The sequence below is a fragment of the Condylura cristata genome, unplaced genomic scaffold (genome assembly GCF_000260355.1).
Source record: "Condylura cristata isolate star-nosed mole 26May11 unplaced genomic scaffold, ConCri1.0 scaffold00014, whole genome shotgun sequence".
NCBI lineage: Eukaryota > Metazoa > Chordata > Mammalia > Eulipotyphla > Talpidae > Condylura > Condylura cristata.
Window position 1 is genome coordinate 32,600,750 of NW_004567115.1, and position 21,858 is coordinate 32,622,607.

Below are 21,858 nucleotides of genomic sequence, written 5' to 3' on the forward strand. Positions count from 1 at the left end.
GTTAGAGTGCAGCACTACAAGCTAGCTGAAGCTGCTTCAGTAGTTTGATACCTGGCCCTGGAGCTGACCCACATGGCGCGGCAGACCTCTCCTGACCCGCCTGCTGCTCCCCTCAGCAGTGTACTTCAGTACATCTGCCTGTTCTGCTCCCCACTCTGACTCTGGTGAACCCTCTCTCCACCCCTGAACATCTAGCTTGTACCCCAGCTCTGTATGCATAAATAAATAAATCTTGAAAAAAGTAAAGTTTGAAATAAAATCTCTGCATTTTTCTCAATATTTATGAGAGAGGACCCTAAGTGACAGGTGATGGCCCAGGGAGGGTATGAAGGGGTGGATTAAGGGAAAGAGGTGAGCACCAGGAGGCTGTGAATCCTAAAACTGCCAGAACTTTGGCCAAGCCACGCAGTGGAGCCACACAGGGACTCTGACTACATGCTTTGGTTCATTTCCAAATTTCAATGCTCTTCTAGAATATTTCTTAGAGTTTATAATCAGATATAGATAATGAACTTTATTTTGGAACTTTTCCATATTTTTTATAGTTTTCAGCCTATGTCTTAATTTTGTAAAAACTGATATTAACACCATGATCTAATTTTAAAACCAAATGAGGACAAACTATATCAACTGGATGAATAAGACACTACTTGGATCATAAGCTGGATGGGTGCTGGGTCCAGCCCCCCTCAGTTCTTCTCTGGCTCCCCTACTGTCCTGAGCTCTGCAGCGTGCCGGCCCCAGGCCCACTGAAAACCGCCCACCTGGCTGTGGCTGTGATTCACCTCAGGGGGCCTCTACTCACTTCCAGCCACGTCTTACTGATTTCCCTCACCCACTGTGTACAGTGCACAACAGGGCAAATCCATGGTCCTGCAATGTACTGTGACAAGTGATGCGAATGAGTCTCACTCCCTGTGGAAATGGAAGCACCAAGGCCTCCTGGAAACTTATAGAGAAGGGACCTTTGTAGCTGCTTGAGGAAAGTTCCAAAAAGATGACATGACTTGCACAAAGTCACAGGCCTAATGGCTCAGAGAGAAATGGCACGTAGGCTCTTAACTTGAAGAAATCACTGTTCTTCCCATTTCAAGACATGCTGAGTGAGTGGACAATGGTTATCTATATTCTTCAAAGGAACCACACATTCCTAATGGGAAGGTGATTTCCAAAGATATTCGGTTTTTCAACTAAAGAGTGCCTTCTTAATTAATCGGAGATTTTGCAGGAGGATATGCCTCAGTGTCAGTGGAACAAGAATAATGTTCTTAATCAGATTTGTCAACATTGCTGTTCACAGAGAAAAGCACCACCAGATCTTGTCTTACGTCCATCAGCAGGGGAAGGCGGGTCACCCTCTGCATGGGGAGAATGAGAAAAGAAATCATGGGTAAGTTCCTACAGTCTTCGTGGGACTCGATTCGGGACAAGACTTCCTTAAAAGATGGATTCGTGGCTCTAGGAAAAACAAGGAAAGAAGAATTTTAGAATACTTCCTTCTCAAGACGTAAGTAAAAACACATTCTAAAAAATTGTGATAAATTCACGTTATGAACGAATTTTAATATAAAACATAAACGTAAAATTATCATATGCAGATAATATGGTTTATCTGCCTTTGATAATCTGGGTGAATATAAGAAGCATTTAAGATAATGATATGAGCAACAAGATAGAATTGTATGAACTAGAAATTTACAGAAGATGAGTGCATCAATTACAAATTACTATAGAAAACTAGATTCCACATCTGATCATCTATGAGCACATTCCATGAAAATGATGATAGTAATAAGCTTTAAACCTTAGACAACATCCTAAGAAAGAAAAGTCAGTTCGACTGGTTTACTTGCCAGGAAGTTACTTCTTAGGTTTTCAGAGACAAAACCTGGGACTACCTCAGCCAGAATACTTCTCCTCCTCTCACAAGTGACACAAACAATGTTATACTACCATAACACTTTGATGGATTGTAGCAAGGTGCAACAACTCAGGGGGAAGTGCCCATGACCTTTAAGGAAGGTCAAGACGAGATCCCAATAAAGGAGGCTCAGAGAAGTCTATGTGCCACTAATAGACCTAGCATTTGGCAAAGGTAGAAGTCAAACTGAGGTGTACTGACTTTCAACATAAGTCCTTAAGCCTCCTCTATCATTCTCCTCCCATCATACCTCTTACGTCATCTCACCAAAGGGGAGGAGTTTCACTGTGATTTTGAGTAGTAAAAGAAGGGACCAGATACTATAACCCCATGAGGGGGCAGGGGGAAACCCAAGAAACCAAGGTAATAGCAATGATTAGCTTTATGTGTTTTAATATATTCTGCATGTTAGATGATTTGGTTCAAAACTGCTAAAAATAAATTAGGCAATACTCAGGGTAGCAAATTAAGAAATTAAAAAGAGATGCTTTCAGCTCTCCAACTGAGGCATTCTAAACTCCTTTTCTTAGAATCCTTAGAAGTGTTTTAGGAAGTTAAAAGAAACATTAGGCCCTCCCTGGTGGTGCAGAGGGTTAAAGCACATCACTAAGAAGCTAAAACCACTTCACCATGAGTTCGAACCCCGCCCAATCCGGAGGTGACCCACATGGCATGGCAGACCTCTCCTGACCCACCCTCTGCTCCCCTCAGCAATGTACTTTGTAGATCTGCTTGTTCTGCTCCCCACTCTGTCTCTGATGAATCCTCTCACTGCCCCTGCATCTCTGGCCTGTGCCCCAGTTCTGTGTGCACAAATAAATAAATCTTAAAAAAAAAAACTCTGAACCAGTTGCAAATTGAAACCAATGAGGTCCCAAGGTCCCACCCTCAAAAGAATCTGATTAAATGGTCTGGCATGGACCCTGGGCATTGTACATTTCAATGTTTCAAAGGAAAAGTCAAAATTGGCTAAAAATAAACTCACATCACCAGCAAAATTCCTTGAAAACACGACCACTAATTTTCATGTGGATACACAAGAAATGTTATCATTTTTTAAGATCTACACAATGTACAGCTGTACTTATTCACATTTATTAAGAGCTGAAAAGCAAATGAATTCAGTTCTAATTCAAGGTTTTATTTGCAAACATGCAAATTGCATTTTCTAACTATTATACAGCAACCTTGAGCCCAGTAGCTTCCAGCTGTAGCAGGAGTATCACATGAAGTGAGGAGCATGATTTTTTTTTAAAGATTTATTTATTTATTCATGCATATAGAACTGGGGTACAAGTTGAGGTGAAGGGGCAGTAGGAGGATTCACCAGAGACAGAGTGGGGAGCAGAACAGGCTGACTGACGAAGTACACTGCTGAGGGCAGCAGCAGACGGGTCAGGAGAGGTCTGCCGTGTCATGTGGGTCATCTCCGGGGCAGGGATCAAACTCATGCTGAAGTGGCCTTAGTTTCTTAGTGCTGTGCTTTAACCAGCTGCGCCACCAGGGAGGGCCACGAGGAGTGTGATTTTTGCCTCACAGGACACATGCGGCCATATCTGGAGATCTTTTGGATTTTCACAACCGGGGTGTGGGATGGCTGTCAGCATGTAGTGGGTTGGGCCAGGGATGCTGTTACCAAGCTGCATTGACTGGACTATCACCTAACAAAGACTAATCAGCCCCACCTGGTGTAGTGTTAACAAATCCTGCTTTGAACTAGAAACTTGCTAGGATAGGCAGCTGCGGATTTTCTACTCTGGCCTCATGAGTGAGGCCCTCCCTTGGTGGCACAGTGTGTTAAAGAGCAGCACTACAAGCGAGCCACAGTTGCCTCAGTGCAAGTTTGATCCCCAGCCCTGAGGTAACCTGCACGGCCTGTTCTGTATGCATAAATAAATAAAACCTTTTTAAAAAACGTTTCACGAGTGTGTGATCCTCCTCAATAAGTTGGGGGTTTTAACTACATCCCTAAGCAGCTAGGAGATAACCACAGCAACTGCCCACCATGGGATCTCACACGCATAGCACAGGGGCTACCCAAGTCCCCCCTAAACCCAAGTCCCCTCATAAACACAAGTCACAGGAGGGAAAAGAATGTTAACAGCCAGGAAGACCTGAAGCAGAGCACAACTGCAATGTGAAACAAAGAGCTACTGAAATAAACAGGTCCACGGAAATCAAACAATGCAAATATTACTGAACAACCAATCGCTGTTTCTTTTTAAGGATAGAGATGGCATCTACATCACACCAAACATCTCAGTAACTTAAACAGGACAAAGGAAAAAGGTGTAGAGGGAAATGTGGCTGAATGCTTCTGTGTCGCATAATATCAGGTCTCTAAAACTTTTCACTGCTTTCCTTCAGACCGCCTGCCTTAACCCTAACTGCAAGAGGTGGGATGGGGACAGGCAGCAGTAAATTAGCAATTTCTGTAAACATTTTAGTAGAGTGATCATTTGAATGGAGAAAGATTAGTAGAGAAAATTCTCGATTCTAGGCACTAACTTACTCTACATAGGTGCTTTCTCCTTGCCTCAGGCGAACACTTAATAGCCAATTAGCAGTTTAGAAAACTGGGGCTTTTAGAATGATGATCACCCAGGTAACTGGCAGAAATTAAAGACAAAAAAGAAAAATGACAATAAGCCATAATTTCATAATCACTTTAGAGGGAAAATCCTCCACAGATTAGATTTCTCCTAAAACACCTTCATTTTCAAAGTGATCCTCTTAAACATTTCTCCCTGGGAAATGTGCAACAGGAAACATTTCTACAAGTGACTTAAGTGATGAATTAATTTCAAAGTGGCTTCATCAAAGTGAGGCTGAGTAATGAAAACTGTAACATTCAACAACACTTACAACAATTTTTGCAGTGTTCGCTGTTGGTAGACTTCATTTGTGCAGTACTTCACATATGGGTCAAACGTGGATGCTGTATGTTTTTCCACAATATCACTTATGTCATCTATGAAGATATTATTCTGATGCCTTGCTTCCAACTCTGTAAAGAATCTGAAAAGATAAAGAAAAGCATTTAGACTTTCTCCCGTCTATTTTAAAAGGCAAAACTGTCCTGATGTACTGCCACTATGCAAGGTTTGAAGCGATCAACAGTACAAGAGACCAACTAAAAAGATTTTTTAAAATTATAAAATTTATCTAAACTTAAATCCATCATATTAATACCTATTACTGCAATTGTTGTGATACTGATAATCCAGAGGCTGCCTATATTTTTAGGTGCATTTTAAAGTATATAGCGTTCCCATATTTTTCAAGAACTCTCTAGGAAGTGGAAAGAGCGTACAGTTCATGCTTACATATTTTACTGTATGAAGAATACATAAGAAAAATACCCAAAACAGTACTTTCAAGTCTGAGTAAAGGCCCTCCCTGGTGGTGCAGTGGGTTAAAATGCAGTACCATGAAGGTAGCTGTAGCCACTGTAGTGTGAGTTCCATTTCCGGCCAGGGAGCTGACCCACATGGCGCAGCAGACCTCTCCTGCCTCGCCCACTGCTCCCCTCAGCAGTGTATTTCCATCAATCCTCCTGTTCTGTTCCCTACTCTATCTCTGGTGAATCCTCTCTTTGGTCTGTACCCCAGTTCTTGTATGCATAAATCAATAAGCCTTTTTTAAAAGTCTAAATAAAATTAATTCTATACAATAATACAAGATATTTAAAGATGTACATTGCAATTTAAGGTTGCCAGGTTAAATGTTCACTTGCTCAGTACAACTGTTAAATGTTCACTTGCTCAGTATAACTGAGATAAAACTAAATTTTAGATAAATGATAAACAGTATCTTAGTACAAGTGAGTGCTAAATATTGCAACCGGGCATGTGAACAGCCTCCATTTCACCTGGTAAATCCAGATTGCATCTCATTGCAACAAAATGCCAAAATCTGGTATTTGAAACAGATTTACTAAATTATTCAGCTTTCCTTCCAATGATGTCATTAAAATGGAAAATTCTTAGATAGTAGGCAGGAAAATACCCAATATTCCAAAACTGAATCAATGGCTTCCTATTACTGAATAAGGACCAGGTCTGTTAATACCCAAATAAATCAAACCTTTTCCTAATAGTTTCAAAAACAGCTAACCCCAAACTCCCACATGAACAAAAGTCATGCTTCTTGAAGAATATTTTTTTCTATACACTGATTCCTGCCTCCAAGAAATGTGAGCTTTCAAGGCAAGAAAGGCAAACAGATGAGGGAGAGACAGCACGCTCACATGGAACTAGAGGTGGGAACACATGTGTATATGGGTATTGGCGGAAGTATTTCTTTCTTTTTAAATGCATGAACTACATATATTTTTGTGGTGGTAAAAGTATCCATTACACACAATTCGCCATTTTAAGTTCACAATCTAGTGGCATCAATTGCATTCACAATGTGGTACAACCCTCACCGGGATTTCCAAAATTTTTTTAACCCTCACCATGATTTCCAAAATATTTTTTAAAAATATTTACTTATTTATTCATACAGAACTGGGGTATAGGCCAGAGATGCGAAGGGTGAGAGGATTCACCAGGGACAGAGTGGGGAGCAGAACAGGCAGATCGACGAAGTACACTGCTGAGGGGAGCAGCAGGCGGGTCAGGAGAGGTCTGCCATGCCATGTGGTCACCTCCGGGGCAGGCGGGGATCGAACTCATGCGGAAGTGGCTTAAGCTTCTTAGTGCAGTGCTTTAACCCACTGGCCACCAGGGAGGGCCAATTTTCAAAATATTTTTATCTTCCCAAATATAAATGCTAGTCCTTCCCATTTACCAGTTCTCTCTGAAAACCTTTAATTTACTTTCTCTCACTATGAATTTTCTTACTTTGGATATTTCAAATAAGTAGAAGCATATACTATTTGTCGTTTTTACCTGGTTTATTTCACATAGTATAAGGATTTTTAGATTCTCCCAGAATCTATATAAGCCTATATCAGAATTGTATTCTTTTTTATTGGTGAGTAATATTTCATTGTACAGATATTTATATTTTGTTTGCCATTCATCTCTGATGGACACTTAGATTGTTTCTAACTTTTGGCCACTGCCAATACTGTTTCAATAAACATTTACTCCTTGGTGGTATAACAGGTTAAAACACAGCACTATGAAGCTGTCCACAGCACTGCAGCAGGAGTTCCATCCCTGGCCAGGTGACACACATGGTGCGGCAGACCTCTCTTAACCTGCCCACTGCTCCCTTCAGCAGTGTATTTCAGTAGATCTGCCTGTTCTGCTCCCACTCTCTCCGATGAATCCCCTGCACCTCTGGCCTCCAGTTCTTATATGCATAAATAAATCAATCTTTAAAAAAAGATAAACATTTACAGACAAGTAGGTGACTGATTGTTTTCAAAGAGTCAGGGTCTATATTTAGAGGTAGAATTTGAATTTCAACACTAGTTAATGTCAAAAAATGATAGTGCAGTACAAGAACCACAGAGAATAAACTAAGTTATATACCATGGAAAGATTATTGAATTATGAAAACTGATCAAGACACAGCATTGGCCCAAGGAAATTATGGAGACAATTCATTACAATACAAGATCTGTAAGTGAGGCACACAGAGGCCAGGTGACTGACAGTTCAGTAAGCCCAGATGAGGGAAGGTGGGAGTTGGGTCATCTGTGGTGAGACTGGGAGCAGAAGGGCAGGCCATGTGGGCAGGGAAGCATGAGCAAGGAAATCCCACTGGAGGCGCTGAAACCAGTAAGTCGACCCATCAGACTGAAAACTGGGACACAGGAGAGATGAAATACAACCAGGTTGCGAGAGCTATGGCAAGCAGGTCAGTGAGATGGCTAATCTGGGCAAAAGAGAGTGTTCCTGGGCAGGGGAAAACAGAAGATACAGATTAGGGTAACGCGTTTAAAGGGAAGTTAGCAAAATAAAGAAACTTATGAGATGGGAAAGGCAAGGGAGATACTGGGCTGCTAAACAAGGTTTCTAACTGGCCATCAAGGTGGGTCACTGAACCATTCATGAACTCAGGGTTGGAGGAGAAGCAAGAAGAAAGTAGCTTTATTTTGCTTAGGAGATGTCACACAGATAGCTGAAAATACACATTGTTAAGGCAGTCTGGACTGGTTCATTTTTAGCTGGTTTTCTTAATAATGCAAAATATTTGTTATTGATTTTAACTCCATGTTTTTTTTTAATGTTTCAAGAAAAGTTAAAAAAAAACACATTCATAAAGTTGTTATCATGCAAATCTAAGGCATAACGATCTCAGAGGCAAACATCTTATAGTTCCTTGTCTTTAGCTGTTAGTCTCCAAGAATGCTCCTATATAACCAAAAACAACAGTAACTTGGCTTTTCCCAAAGAAAACAAAAATTTATCACTGTAAAAGGTTTGCCAAAATACAAGATTAAAAACAAAGTACTAATGAAATATCTGTTTATCCTACTTACTTTGATATAACATAAACCAAGTCATCCAACTTTTATGTTGACATTAGCACAATTAAGATATAATTTCAAGTTTTCATGTTAAATCTTCTACTGGTTATTTTGGCAAATTTGCATATTTCTGAGCTATGAAAAGACCAAGAAACGATTACTGATATATGTATTATCTTAATAACCAAGAATACTGGCGCTCTAAATCAAATATGAAGCAAAAGTAAAAGTATTCTGCCTTTCTGGATGGAACTTGGCATTTTGAAGTAATTTGGCTTATTTATTGAACAGATTTTTAATGTTAACATATTTCAGTATTAGAGATTTTTTTTAAAGATTTATTTGTGCATACAGAACTGGGGTACAGGCCAGAGGTACAGGGTCTGTATTCACCAGAGGCAGAGTGGGCCAAGAATAGGCAGATCGAGGAAGTACACTGCTGAAGGGAGCAGTGGGCAGGCCAAGGAGAGGTCTGCCGCACCATGTGGGTCACCCCCCAGCCAGGGATCGATCTTGTGAGGTGTCTGCGTCTAACTTCATAGTGCTGTGCTTTAACCCAATACTTTCATTATTTCCTTTTTGTAGAATTTCGGAGATCATCATATTTACAGCCAATCTTGCTACACAAATTTTCTTTCCTTCTACCAAGATTCAAATCTCAAGATTCAAATCTCAATTTCGGATTTTGGGAAGCTGCTAATTAACCAGACCAGTTTCCTAGAAACACTGCCTCCTGACTAGACACCCGAGTTAGCCCTCACTGTTGACTCACCAGCACCAACATGTTCACACCAGTGTTTCAAATGCAGTCGGCGCAGGCAGCTCCTGGCTTCAGAGGATGGTTAAACCAGCAACACCACAGGAAGTGGGACTTCAGGATGACTCAACTATAGGCTCTTGCCTGGCAGTTTACCCAAGCCCAGTACCGCCTCTATAATATTTCCTTGAACTGCACAGATTTCATACTTGTCAGTGTGCTGTTGGGACCACCCCCTCCTCTTTGGTTGCTTTATCAAGTGAAAACATAAATACAAAACTGATTTTTGTGGGGAAATAAGCCACATCTGATATACTCAGCACATTCACTTTTGCTTGCTGCACTTTCCCCACTCTTTAGTACACTGAGAAGACCTACAAGTGTCAGGTATAAAGGCTGCCACTAATATATTAACACACTTCTTAAAATTCAACTGGTGGGCTCTTCCCGGTGGTGCAGTGGGTTAAGGTACCGCATTATGAAGCTCTCTGAAGCCACTGCAGCACGAGTTCGATGCCCAGCCTGGGAGCTGACCCACATTGCACCGCAGACCTCTCCTGACCTGCCCTCTGCTCCCCCCAGCAGTGTACTTTGTCAATCTGCCTGTTCTGCTCCCCACTCAGTCTCTGCTGAATCCTCTCACCCACCACACTGCAGCCTGTACCCCAGTTCTGAAAACATAAATGAAGAAATCTTAAAAAAAAAAATTCAACTGGTAATGCCCCTAGCATGTTAGATATGAGTGCTCCTGATAGCACTTGAGGCTGTCCAGTAAATCTTTCAATCTCTAGAGATTTCTTTTGTAAGGACAACAAATCATTTTTAAGTGAGTCAACCAACCAAATCTTTCTCATTGGTCTAGCACAAGACAACAGTTGCTGGCAGGAATCAAGGAGCAAAAAACTGACAACTATGCTCACCATTCACTGGGGAAAGCCTAATGCTGCTACTTTCCTCCTCAAGCCTATTTTATGAGATGGCCATTACACCCATTTATAAAGAAAGTTGAGGGCAGTTCAAATTGAGACTCAAAACGACTCATTCTCAGTTTGAACAAAGAATTGAGCCTTTCGGAGTTGAGAGGTTGCGCCTCTGCTTACAGTGACCACTGACCCTGTCTGTGGTGCTACTGGCCAGTCCTCAGTCTAGACATGAGCAAGACTAAGCTAAAACTGAAAAATATATTACTTTCCAAGAAAACCAGCTGAATCATCTCAAAAGTGAATTGCACACAATAACATAGTAAAAGATTTAATGGTAGATTTAAGCTGTGGCAAATCAGCAGGACGAAAGAGTAGGACCCAGCGTGAGCAGCATCCAAGGAAGGCAGCCAAGAGAGACGTGTCTCTGGTATATACAACATAAGCCATCCCACGACCCTTCCTGGGAGACATTTATTTCAGCTGTCCCTCCTTCCTGCTGCCCCCAATCCCTGTTCCCGCTCGCCCATCCTTCAAGTCTTAGATTAAATTTTGTCTCTTCCAAGAAGCTTCCCCTGAGTCTGCAGAACTGGATTAAGTGCCCTTATTTTATGTCTTTATAAACGCCAGCAATTTTCTTTTGGTACACCAAATATGACTATAATTACATTGTGATTTTATTTACTTTTGTCTCTCTTAGGAAGATCAAGAAGACAGGGGTGATGTCTGTTTTCTTCAACACTATATACCCAAGACCCAGTCATAGTATCTGGGACATAGAAGAGAGTCAAATATTTGATACAGGAAAAATTAAATTTATGTTTTCAACAGAAAATATAAACCATGAAACCTGTTCAGGGTATTTTGCTCCACTGATATTTTACCAAGAATGTTATACCCACAAACTGGTCAGGCTCCACCTTGCTAAACTCTCTGGTAAATAACTTCTCTCTACATATTTACTGACCTGACCACAAATTGGGTTTCCAAAACCATGTAAGGGCAACCAACCAAGACATAAACTCCCAGCGTGAACTTCTATAGACCTGTCAAGTGGGGAGTCACTAGAATGAGGCCCAGTCCAGCTCAGCCCTCTTTAATACCAACTGCACTTTCTGGAAGAACTGCAGGACCAGTCCCTTCCCCTACTGGACTTAGCGAAGATTCCAGGGCTAAGAAGCACAGTGCTCAGCTCCAGCTAGAGAAGCATACAACAAGGCTCTGGTTATAATCAGTTTATCTTCTGCCCTTTCCAGAATGGCATCCTTTCAAGGTAGTTTCCCTCCATTAACATCCATTTGCCTAAATCATTTCTGGACTTCTCCACTTGAACAAGCTGTCAACCTAAGCGGCTGCAGTGTCCTGCCAGACAGGGTCGTGTTCACTTAGGCTGAGACACGTGTCACATACCAGGCAGGCTTCGCAAGTCTACATTATTGTTATATAATAAAATATCTCCACTAAACAAAGAAATAGTCCAGATAAGTGACAGCAAACTATGTACTGCTGGAAATATTTTCCTAACAGCGCACCAACAGAACATTCTGTACTCTACACCAAAATGGACTTATATTTGACCGTGGCTGAGTAAGATTTGGGGCTTGTTTTATTTGGTCTTTGGTGGTCATGTTGATAGTAAAGATCAGTATCCCCTTCTTTTAACATGTTAGATCAGAGATAACAAACATGACAAGATAGCACCACTGCTATCATGGCAGGCATTACTAATCAATTGTGCATAATTTACATTCTAGGCAGTCATTATCAACCAATGAAAATTGATGATGAACAAGATAAAGACCATCTATGAATCCTTCACTAGACTAAAAATGTGCTGATTTAACAAAATAAACAGCTATTGCTTCTCAGTCAGAATGCATTATATCCTGGATCAGAAAAGGTTTTTTTTTATTTAATAGAGCTTCCTCCTTGGGTGATTCTAAGTCTCTTCACACTGTATTGTAGTTTTGTCTTCTGACATGTTATCACTGGTTTGTTCATAAAAGTGCTAGCATTTAAATTAAAAATGGTTGAGTCGGCCCTCCCTGGTGGCGCAGCGGGTTAAAACACTGCACTAAGAAGCTAAAGCCACTTCCGCATGAGTTCGATTCCCGCCTGCCCCGGAGGTGTCCACATGGCGTGGCAGAACTCTCCTGACCCACCCGCTGCTCCCCTCAGCAGTGTACTTGGTCGATCTGCCTGTTCTGCTCCCCACTCTGTCTCTGGTGAAGCCTCTGGCCGCCCCTGCACCTCTGGCCTGTACCCCAGTTCTGTATGCACAAATAAATAAATCTTAAAAAAAAAAAATGGTTGAGAATGTGGGGGAAAAAAAAGTTCTGAAAAAAATTTTCTGGCAGTTTTCACTCCCATTCAGATATATTGCTGTATGATTCTTGTAGTCTGTAGAGTGGTTTTTGTAAAAAGATTCCTATCACCCTATGAAGATTTAAGATTAGCCTGGACATACAACAGAAGAGATTGAGGTGAAAAAGATAACTGTTTTTTTATCCCAATACCACACAACACAGAGTCTGCTTAGGTTTAAATTCTACTCTCCACAGACACTTTAGTTCAAGGAACCTAGAAAATTCCAAATTCCTAGGGAGGAGGATCTGGGGCCGGAGAAGGGAGGTGCAAAGAGAAGTCACAGAACTATGTGAACCCTAAGATGGCTCCTTATCAGTACATCTTCTGTTTCCTTAGATCTCCCTTTCAGTGGTAAAGAACATACTAGAAGGAATGTAAGCAGGTCCACACAAATATAGAAAACAGAAGTTTCTTGAAATATTAATACATACAACTGAATTTTTACTTAGAAATGAGAATCTGTTTTCTGAATCTGCTTCACAGAATAAGCTGGAGGGGAAACAGGGCTCATTCCCATGGTAACCTTTTGCATACTCGAGTCTTCTGTTTCCATGCTCCTCCCATTCTTTCATCCATACCTTAATTTCTCAAAGAGATGAAGATAACACTCTAAGAGTAACAGAAAACACCTGCCTGAGCTCATCAAAACACACATAGGAGAGGTGAAAGCTGGATCTGCAAATGTCAGGGATGATCTGGGTTACTGTGGGCAGTTTTATGGTTTTAATTATGATTTTTACTTAGTCATAATAATCAATGTCCACCTAATGGAAATTAGATTTAAATTTCCACCTAACTCCTCCTTACCACTCCAGTTTTATATATGTCCATGAAAAGTGAAGCCAAGGGGGTTTGATCCAGCACTGGATCTCCAGAATCCAGCAAAGAGTGAACAATCATAAATGTGATGAATGAAGCAATGCTAGTGAGTTACTATTCCCACTGCAACACAGGGTAAGTGCCATCTTCCCAGGAGAGAGAGACAGTGGGGGATAATATCAAGCAAGTAACTACTAGGCAAGATGAAATATATGTGTGAAATGACAGGGTCCTCAGTTCAGGGGTGAGAGGGGAAGGGTTGCTGACCAGCTCTGCAGGTGACCAAAATGGCTGGTGGGCAAATGTAGTCCATCATTTTGGCAATCCATTACCTGGTAAAAAGTTCTTTGGCAATGTCAAACCTAGAGAAGGTTATGGTGTCTGAGTAACTGTTTCCTTTATCTGCTAGCAGTTGCATGGCAGTTTCACGCTGGCTGCCTGAGGGAGACTGGTACCTCTATCCAAGAAAGTGGTGAGGCTTGGCATTCTTCCTCCTGCCTTGTTTTCTATTTTGCAGTTAAGCAGCCTCATTATGTGGATGTCATTTATTATAGGCAGACTTGAAGCCTTTGGGGGATGTAGTTGGAGTATAAATTATAAATTATAAACAAACTGAGAAAATGTGGATACTTGATTGCTGCTTGGCATCGGCAGCGAGAATGAATTTGTAGAGTACTGGAGCAACATCAAGTTAAACAAAAAAGTATTTTCATGCTGAATCCCCCTTGCCTCGAGTGGAATAAAGTCAGCATGGGGAAATACACATTTCCTCTTGGTCACTTCTTCCAAGTATTTTTTAGGCAGTGCCCATGATACCTAAAGTCAAAATTCAATCCACAAGGAAGAATAACTGTGAATAAGCACCCAAGCTTTGCCTGTCCACTTTTCTTTATTTAAATATATCCCATATAACCTCCCCACCACCACCACCACGCAGTCTTCCTAAGTGAAAGAAATGTTCTTGGGCCCTCCCTGGTGGCACAATGGGTTAAAACGCAGCACTATGAAGCTAGCCTCAGGCGCAGCAGCACGAGTTTAATCCCCAGTCAGGGGGGTGACCCACATGGCACAGCAGTCCTCTCCTGTCTCACCCTGCTCCCCTCAGCAGTATACTTCAGTCAATCTGCCTGTTCTGCTCCCTACTCTATCTCGTGAGTCCTCTCACTTCTTGTACCTCTGGCCTATACCCCAGTTATTGTGTGCACAGATAAATCTAAAAAAAAAGAAAGAAAGAAAAGCAATGGAAAAGGAGGGTCCTCCTTGGTGGCGCAGCAGGTTAGGACACAGCACTGCAAGACAGTCGTGGCTTTAGTGCGAGTTCATCTCCAGCCCTGGTGGTGACCCACATGGCGCAGCAGACCTCCCCTGTCTCTTCCGCTGCTCCCCTCAGCAGTGTACCGTGTTGATCTGCCTGCTCTGCTCCCCACTTGTCTCTGGTGAATTCTCCTCTACCCCCGCAACTCAGGCCTATAGCCCAGTTCTGTATGCATAAATAAACAAATCTTTTTTTTAAAAAAAGGTAAAGGAACCATAAGACAGATTTTTTTTAAACTCTACAGGCCCGTTGCCTAAGCTGCAACATCTTAAGAATAGTGATGCTTCTCAGCACGAGAGAGCTACCATGTCATGTCATCTCTGCACGCTTCAACCTGCTCCAGTTTACAGAGCAGCTGGCTCCAGTCTGCCGCTTTCACACAACCACCTCCTTCAACGTTCATCAGGATTTTTAAAATACTTGCTTTTCAGATGGCTACTAGTGCTGGTTAGCTAAATAGCTGAAGAAAAAGATCTACAGAAAAAAAACAAAAACAAAACAAGCTCTCATCTTGGTTTTAAGTGGATTTTGGATGATTATAAATGATTATTAAAGCAAAATGGAAATCAAGTAGAGAAGACCAGATGTAGCATCAGTCCTGCCACACACAGTGATCAGCTCAAGTATGATCATCAGCAATTCAGAGGAGGGGGACACATGCCAGGAAAAAGGGGAAAAATGGTGCAGGTCAGAGAGCACCTGGGCATCGACAGGAGACCGTGTGATCAGCAAGCCTCTGATATGGGGTCTCTTACCTCCTGAGTAAACTCTACTAGGTAACAATATCTACCCATGAAACTCTTCCAGATAAAGTCCATTTCCCCCTGCACACACGCTAATGAAGACAACCATGAGTCTGACATCACACGTTTGGAAACCATGTGATGGGGACTGCTGAGAAGTCAGTCAGCTGGTCTAGGCACAAATCCTCACCCCTCTTTTACTAACCATGGAACTGAAGGCACCTTTCCTAAGTCTCCATGCCACATTTCCTCGTTTGTCATTGGGGGTAATAATGGCAGGACAGGGCTCTCCCTGGTTGTGCAGCGCGTTAAAGCACAGCACTAAGAAGCTAAAGTCATTCCTGCATGAGTTTGATCCGCAGCCCCGGAGGTGACCCACATGGCACGGCAGACCTCTCCTGACCTGCCTGCTGCTCCCCTCAGAACTGTCCTTTGTCGATCAGCCTGTTCTGCTCCCCGCTCTGTCACTGGTGAAGCCTCTCACCACCCTTGCGCCTCTGACCTGTACCCCAGTACTGTATGCACAAATAAATAAATCTTTAAAAAAAAAAAGCAATGATTTAAAAAATAATAACAATAGCATGACATCACACAGGTATCATGACCACACAAATGAATTAAAGCATGTCGACGGCCTAAAAATGCACAGGGCACATGAACAAGCTCACTAGCACCAGTTATTACTTAAGATGAAGCACACTGTTTTCTGCGCCAAGGTAAATGCACACAATTCACATCCGTTAAGTAAAGTCATTGATTTCTTGCTATTCCAGTCCACTATGTTCATGGAAAGCAAAGGAACCCTTCCTGCTATACTGCTGCCCAGTCAAGGACAGCAAGAGCCAGCTCCTGTATTCCCATCAACTAAGCCTGGGATGGCAGGTGTAACATACTCCTAGCATATGCCAAACCCACTCAACCTCACAAGGATACATTCTGTCATTGAGTTTTTTTTTTCAATGTTTAATAGGTTCTTGCAAATGAGAAAATAAAGAGTTTATGCAGTGCTTTTCTGGCCCTCCATGTTGGGACTGCCTCAGTGCACTGCAGACAGGAAAGCAACAAACCAGAGTGGACTCACAATTTCCTGCAAAGAAGTGACGGAACATTTCTTACATGTAAACAGTCTTTTTGGCCTTGGCCTTCAAATTGTTGGAGGAAGAATCAAGTCGCAATTGACAGAACTTAAGCTAGGCCATGCACAGAAAACACTTGAAAAAAAAGTACACTTTGTATTTATTTTCAGGGCCTCCAAGGATGTCCAAGTGACTTTGTGAATATGTTTAAGGACTTGGAGAGGTGAAATGAAGGTGGGTTTGCAGGTAGGTCCAATGTCACCACAAGGGTCCTTCTAAGAGGGGCAGGAGGGTCAAAATCAGAGAAGAGAATGGAAGCAGAAATCAGATGAGAAAGATTCCATGCTGCAGGTTTGGAAGATGGAAGAAAGGTCATATAAACCAAAAATCTTTGGAATGCAGGCAACCTCTAGAAACTGGGAAAAGCAAGGAAACAAATTGTTCCCGAAGGACTCCGTCCTGTAACACCCTCACTTCAGCCCAATGAAACTGACTTCAGACTTCTTTCCATTATTGTAAGAGAACAAAACTGGTTTTCGTAATTTGTTATAGGAGCAACAGAAAATTAATACATCCCCTTTGTCCACTGTAGAGCCTCTCTTTCAATCTCCTGTCCCCTCTCCAATAGCTAGAAATTGCACACAGATCCTTTCACTAGTCACATATTAATAAAGGGTTTCCTTGATTCCAAAAAGCTGGACAAAAAAATCAGCTCCCTATTATATCCAGCTCCCACTCACTCACTTGATGGCTATGTAAATTCATCCACTATGCTCTAGGCTCTATTGTAGCACACTGGATACACATTCCAGGGTAACTCCAACAAAAATTCCTGCCTTCACATCACTTACAACCTTGGTCCTGGAGAGGTGAGCACTCCCTGCTCTCTTGGGGCCCAGCTGGAGGTTTACATAAACAATCCTCAGCATCACTGATGAAAGCAGACACAGAACCTTCCTTTGGAGGGCCTGTAAAAGGCATTTTGAAAGGCAAGAGACTTTCACAGTGGCTGATCACCAGGAAGAAGGAAGGGGATGAAAAAGGGAGAGATAGTATAAACAAAGAAGAAAATTCCAGGTCCCCACAAAACACTACAGAACTCTGGTCCACAGGAGAGCCATGTTAAGCAGTTTCAACTTTCACAAGTACTAGAGAAGCACGCATGAGATTAAATTTTAGGGAAGTAGTTCTAGAGGTAGCAGGATAGAGAGTAGGATGAATAGATCTTCACATAAAAACCTTCATATGTTGTTAGTGAGACTGTAACTGATTCAGACATTATGGGAATATAATATGGATGTTCTTCCATTAAAAACATAACTACTGGCCCTCCCTGGTGACTCAGCGGGTTAAAGCACAGCACTGAGAATCCAAAAAGCCGCTTCTGCATGAGTTCGATTCCCGCCTGCCCCGGAGGTGACCACATGGCGAGGCAGACCTCTCCTGGCCCGCCCGCTGCACCCCTCAGCAGTGTACTTTCGTCAATCTGCCTGTTCTGTTCCCTGCTCTGTCTGGTGAAGCCTCTCGCCGCCCCTGAGCCTCTGGCCTGTACCCCAGTTCTGTATGCACAAACAAATAAATCTTAAAAAAAATAAAAAATAATAATAAAAAAAATAAAAACAAACAAACAAACAAAAAAAAAAAAACATAACTACTGTATGGGCCAGCAAATTTACTTCTGGATATATACCCAAATAAAACAGAAGAAGACATTGAAAAGATACCTGCATTCTCATATGCATTAGCGTTTTATTCACAATAACCCAAATTATGGACCAACCTAACTGACATCAACAGATGAACCATTAAAGCAGTTGTTTAATGAGTGTTCAGTCATGACAAAGAAGGAATTTCTGCCCTTTGTGACAAGGAAGACCTGAAGCCATTACAGTAAGTGGGAGAAACGAACAAAATAAACATGTATGAGGTCACTTACATATGTGGTCTAAAAAGCCAAATTCATAAAAACAGAAATTAAAATGATGGTTACCTGGGGTAGAGGAGGTGGTAAGAGGTGAGGGAATAGAAAAGATGGTGTTTAGGATACAAACTTGTACTAGTAAACAAGTCCTGGAGGTCTAATGCACAGTATAGTGATTACAGATACCAATTATTGCCTTATATTTACCAAACTTGCTAAGAAAGTAGATCTTAACTATTCCCTAATCAAAAAAAAAAAAGAAGAAGAAGAAGATAATTCTGTGATATGATTGCACAGCTAACTAATACTATTGATACAATGGAAATCACGCTGCACTTCAGAAAGGCATCACATCACCATATGTTTAATTTAATTGTACATACATATGTCAAATTTTAACTAGAGCCCCCTAAGGTATATTAAATCAAAACTTATTGAAAAAACACCTTTACATTAATGTCTACACAACATAATGTATCTATATTAGTCAAAAGGAGAATCATCCAACATACAACTAATGAAGAATACATAAAATGTGGCATATCCATACAATGGAATATTATTCAGCAATAAAACAGAAGCAAGTATTGACACATGTTACAACATGGATGAACGTTAAAAACAGGGTAGATGATGCTAGCTGGTGGTACAGCAGCTTAGAGTACAGCACTGCAAGCTAGCAGCAGCCACTTCAGGGCAAGTTCGATCCCCTACCGGGGAGGTGATCCATATGGCGTGGCAGACCTCTCCTTGCCCGCCTGCTGCTCCCCTCAGCAGTGTGCTTCCTTGATCTGCCTGTTCTGTTCCCCACTCTGTGTCTGGTGAATCCTCTCACTGCCCCCGTACCTCTGGCCTGTACCCAGTTCTGTATGCATAAATAAATAATCTTTAAAAATAAATAAATAATGAATAAATAAATAAACAAGCAGACAGGGTCGGTTAAAAAAAAGCCAGTCATAAAAGATCACACATTGCATCATATCGTTAGTACGAAATGTCCAGAACATTTAAATACACAGTAACAAGGATTAGTGTTTATGTAGAATGGGAGAAGTTTGGGGGGAAGTGGGTACCAATCAGTACAGTATTTCTGGGGTGATAAAATGTAAAGTTGATTGTGGTGATGACAATACAATTTGTAAATATACCAAAATAAGCCATTAAATTATACAGTTTAAAGTGGGTTATTGATCTGCCATATGAATTATCATCTCAATAAAGCTCTTTAGTTTAAAAAAAGGAGCAGCAGCTATGGAAATAGACTGATAGCACTAATTCCATCCACATTGAGTTCATTCTCTTTTTTCACTTTCCCAGAAAGCAGATTTGGTATGTGTTTCATCTCTTTTCAAGTGACTCTCATGAAAAGGTCCAAGACTGAAATAATAAAGGAAAGCTGTTCCAGTTGAGGCAAGGTCAGGAGGCCCAGGGGCCACTTGTTGGCTTCCCTGACACCTCCACTGGCCAGTGCTCTGATGCCCTCAGGGAATTCCAGGCTCCATGGAATGAAATCTGAAACCATGCTACAGATTGCAGGGCTGAGTGATATGGGAATGTTAAGCATCTTTGTAGGGTCAGGGAGAGGGAACATAGCCAAAATCTCCCTAGTCACACGAGGGAATTGGAGACAGTGGGTCCACACCAAAGCAACCCTGCCCGACTTCACAGGCCTGTAGCCCCAGTAACAACTGCTACCCTTTTGCTTCATCACTGACTTCTTGTCAGAGTGAATAATGGTTCCATTTAGAGAAAGCAAAGAAAGTGTTTTGACGCCCTCCCATAAGGCTGGTTCAGCAAGATCCAATGATGACAGTTTAGTCCAGAAAGTTCCAATGTTCCAAATCTTACCTAGTATGTCACCACAACTTAGATGCTGGCCTCCTCTAATTTTCTTTAATAGTGAGGAATTTCGAGTTACAGAAATGTGTTATGCATTATCTATTTATTCCTCTAGAGAAATTTCTATTGTGTGTGTACTTCTTAAATTTCCATATCCTACAGCCAGTTAGTAATTTATAAACCACAATCACATTTCAGTAATGTTTATGTTGTTTTACACACCTTCTTTTTCTTATTTCTCCACCAAAACTCTGGCCCCAGAGCACACATCGTCTACAATGACATTTTACTTTTTGTGGTATTTTCTTCTTGCTTCAATTCAATTCAAAGGACCCTACCAAGCCTTTTTTTAAACACTTCTCTAGAGCCATCATCCTATCCCTGAACGATTAGGAGAACACAAAAGTCCAAACTAAATTTTAACTAGTGACTTCTAATCACACAACCCCCTTCTTATTTCCTTCTCAACTGGCTCCCAGGCCACTTTATACAAGCTACTCACTAATAAATCATGGAAGAGCAACATCACCATGAAATCTTCTCTCATTGCTAGTTCAGGGCATTGACCATACGTAGATCACAAGACATCACTTACCAGGATACATAGTGTACATAGTGTACAGGTGTGGAGATACATGTTTAAGGAGTTTGTCATTCTCTTAACTTTGTATTGCTATTTTTTTGTAATTGACAACTCAATTGTTGAGATGGAAACTACTGCAAAAAACCAATCTAGGTTTTGGTAATAAACATCTTGCTCACCACACCACTGACAAACAGCTCTCAGCCTCATATATTGCCAAAGAAGCAGAGCTGGCACCTAGCTGGGTGCAGACACTTGAGAAAGACCGAAGAAACTGTCCACTTACACAGTCCTCCCTTGAGTGCTTTGCCCAAGTGTTGCACTGTGATCCTGTCAGTGGTGACAGTCTCTGGTATAAAAAGAACACAGAAGCCATACCTGTGGGAGGGTTTGGACTTGCTAATGGACAGCTGGACAAAGCACCTGACTGCTTCTATAGTCAGCAGCTAGCCCAGTTTTGTAACACATCAGAAAGCGGAAATGCCTAGGCCTTTGCGCAAGAAAGCCAGTATGACTTTCAGCTGCAGAATTATCTATTATTATAACCAACAGCTTTACTAGATCTTTGTAGAATGCTTTACAGGTTCCAAGTGGCTTTATACAGCTCTGCATTAAGCAGTAGTACCTTTTCCAAGAGTTTCTTTAAAACTCATACATATGCAAAATAAATAACTCACAAGCTTCTTTCTAAAATAAAAAATATACATTTGTTCCTGGCAATTGGAAAAAATGTAATTCAGCTATAGAGAATGATTTCATGAGAAGTGGTCTCCGAGGCAAAATCTTTTGTGTTGGTTTTAATATTCTTAATAATCAGGTATACTGAATGCTTCAGAGACTGAGAGCTCTATAAAACTGTATGTAGAATTTACCTTTATCATATTATATCTAGAAATTTTAAAACAACTCAGGACTGAAAAAATATAATTTGCTGTAATTTGCTTTTCTTGTACAAATCTTCATGTTTCTGTATATTAACTACATATTCTGATTTTGTTGTTGGGTAAGGCTAGCTTGGCAATAAATAGAAAAAGAAGAGAGAAGTATTTTTGTGCCCTTGAAAAGTTAATAAACTTCTGAAGCTCCAGGTAAAAAGTGAACACAGTGTTTGTTTCTCCAGTTGCTGAAATGGCAAATGATATGCAGCTTTCACACTCCAAGCTTTAGGTC

At 41.3% G+C, this 21,858-nt stretch overlaps 1 protein-coding gene across 1 annotated transcript in view; it reads right to left on the reverse strand.

The window, feature by feature from the left end:
• ARHGEF26 (Rho guanine nucleotide exchange factor (GEF) 26) overlaps nt 1-21,858 on the reverse strand; it is a 111,943-nt gene that overhangs the window by 42,391 nt on the left and 47,694 nt on the right. Inside the window, exons 7-8 of the mRNA XM_004682333.2 lie at nt 4,787-4,939; nt 1,329-1,458 (exon numbers count right to left, since the gene is read on the reverse strand). Coding sequence (XP_004682390.1) covers nt 1,329-1,458; nt 4,787-4,939 — 283 coding nt within the window. The remainder of the gene's footprint in view (nt 1-1,328; nt 1,459-4,786; nt 4,940-21,858) is intronic.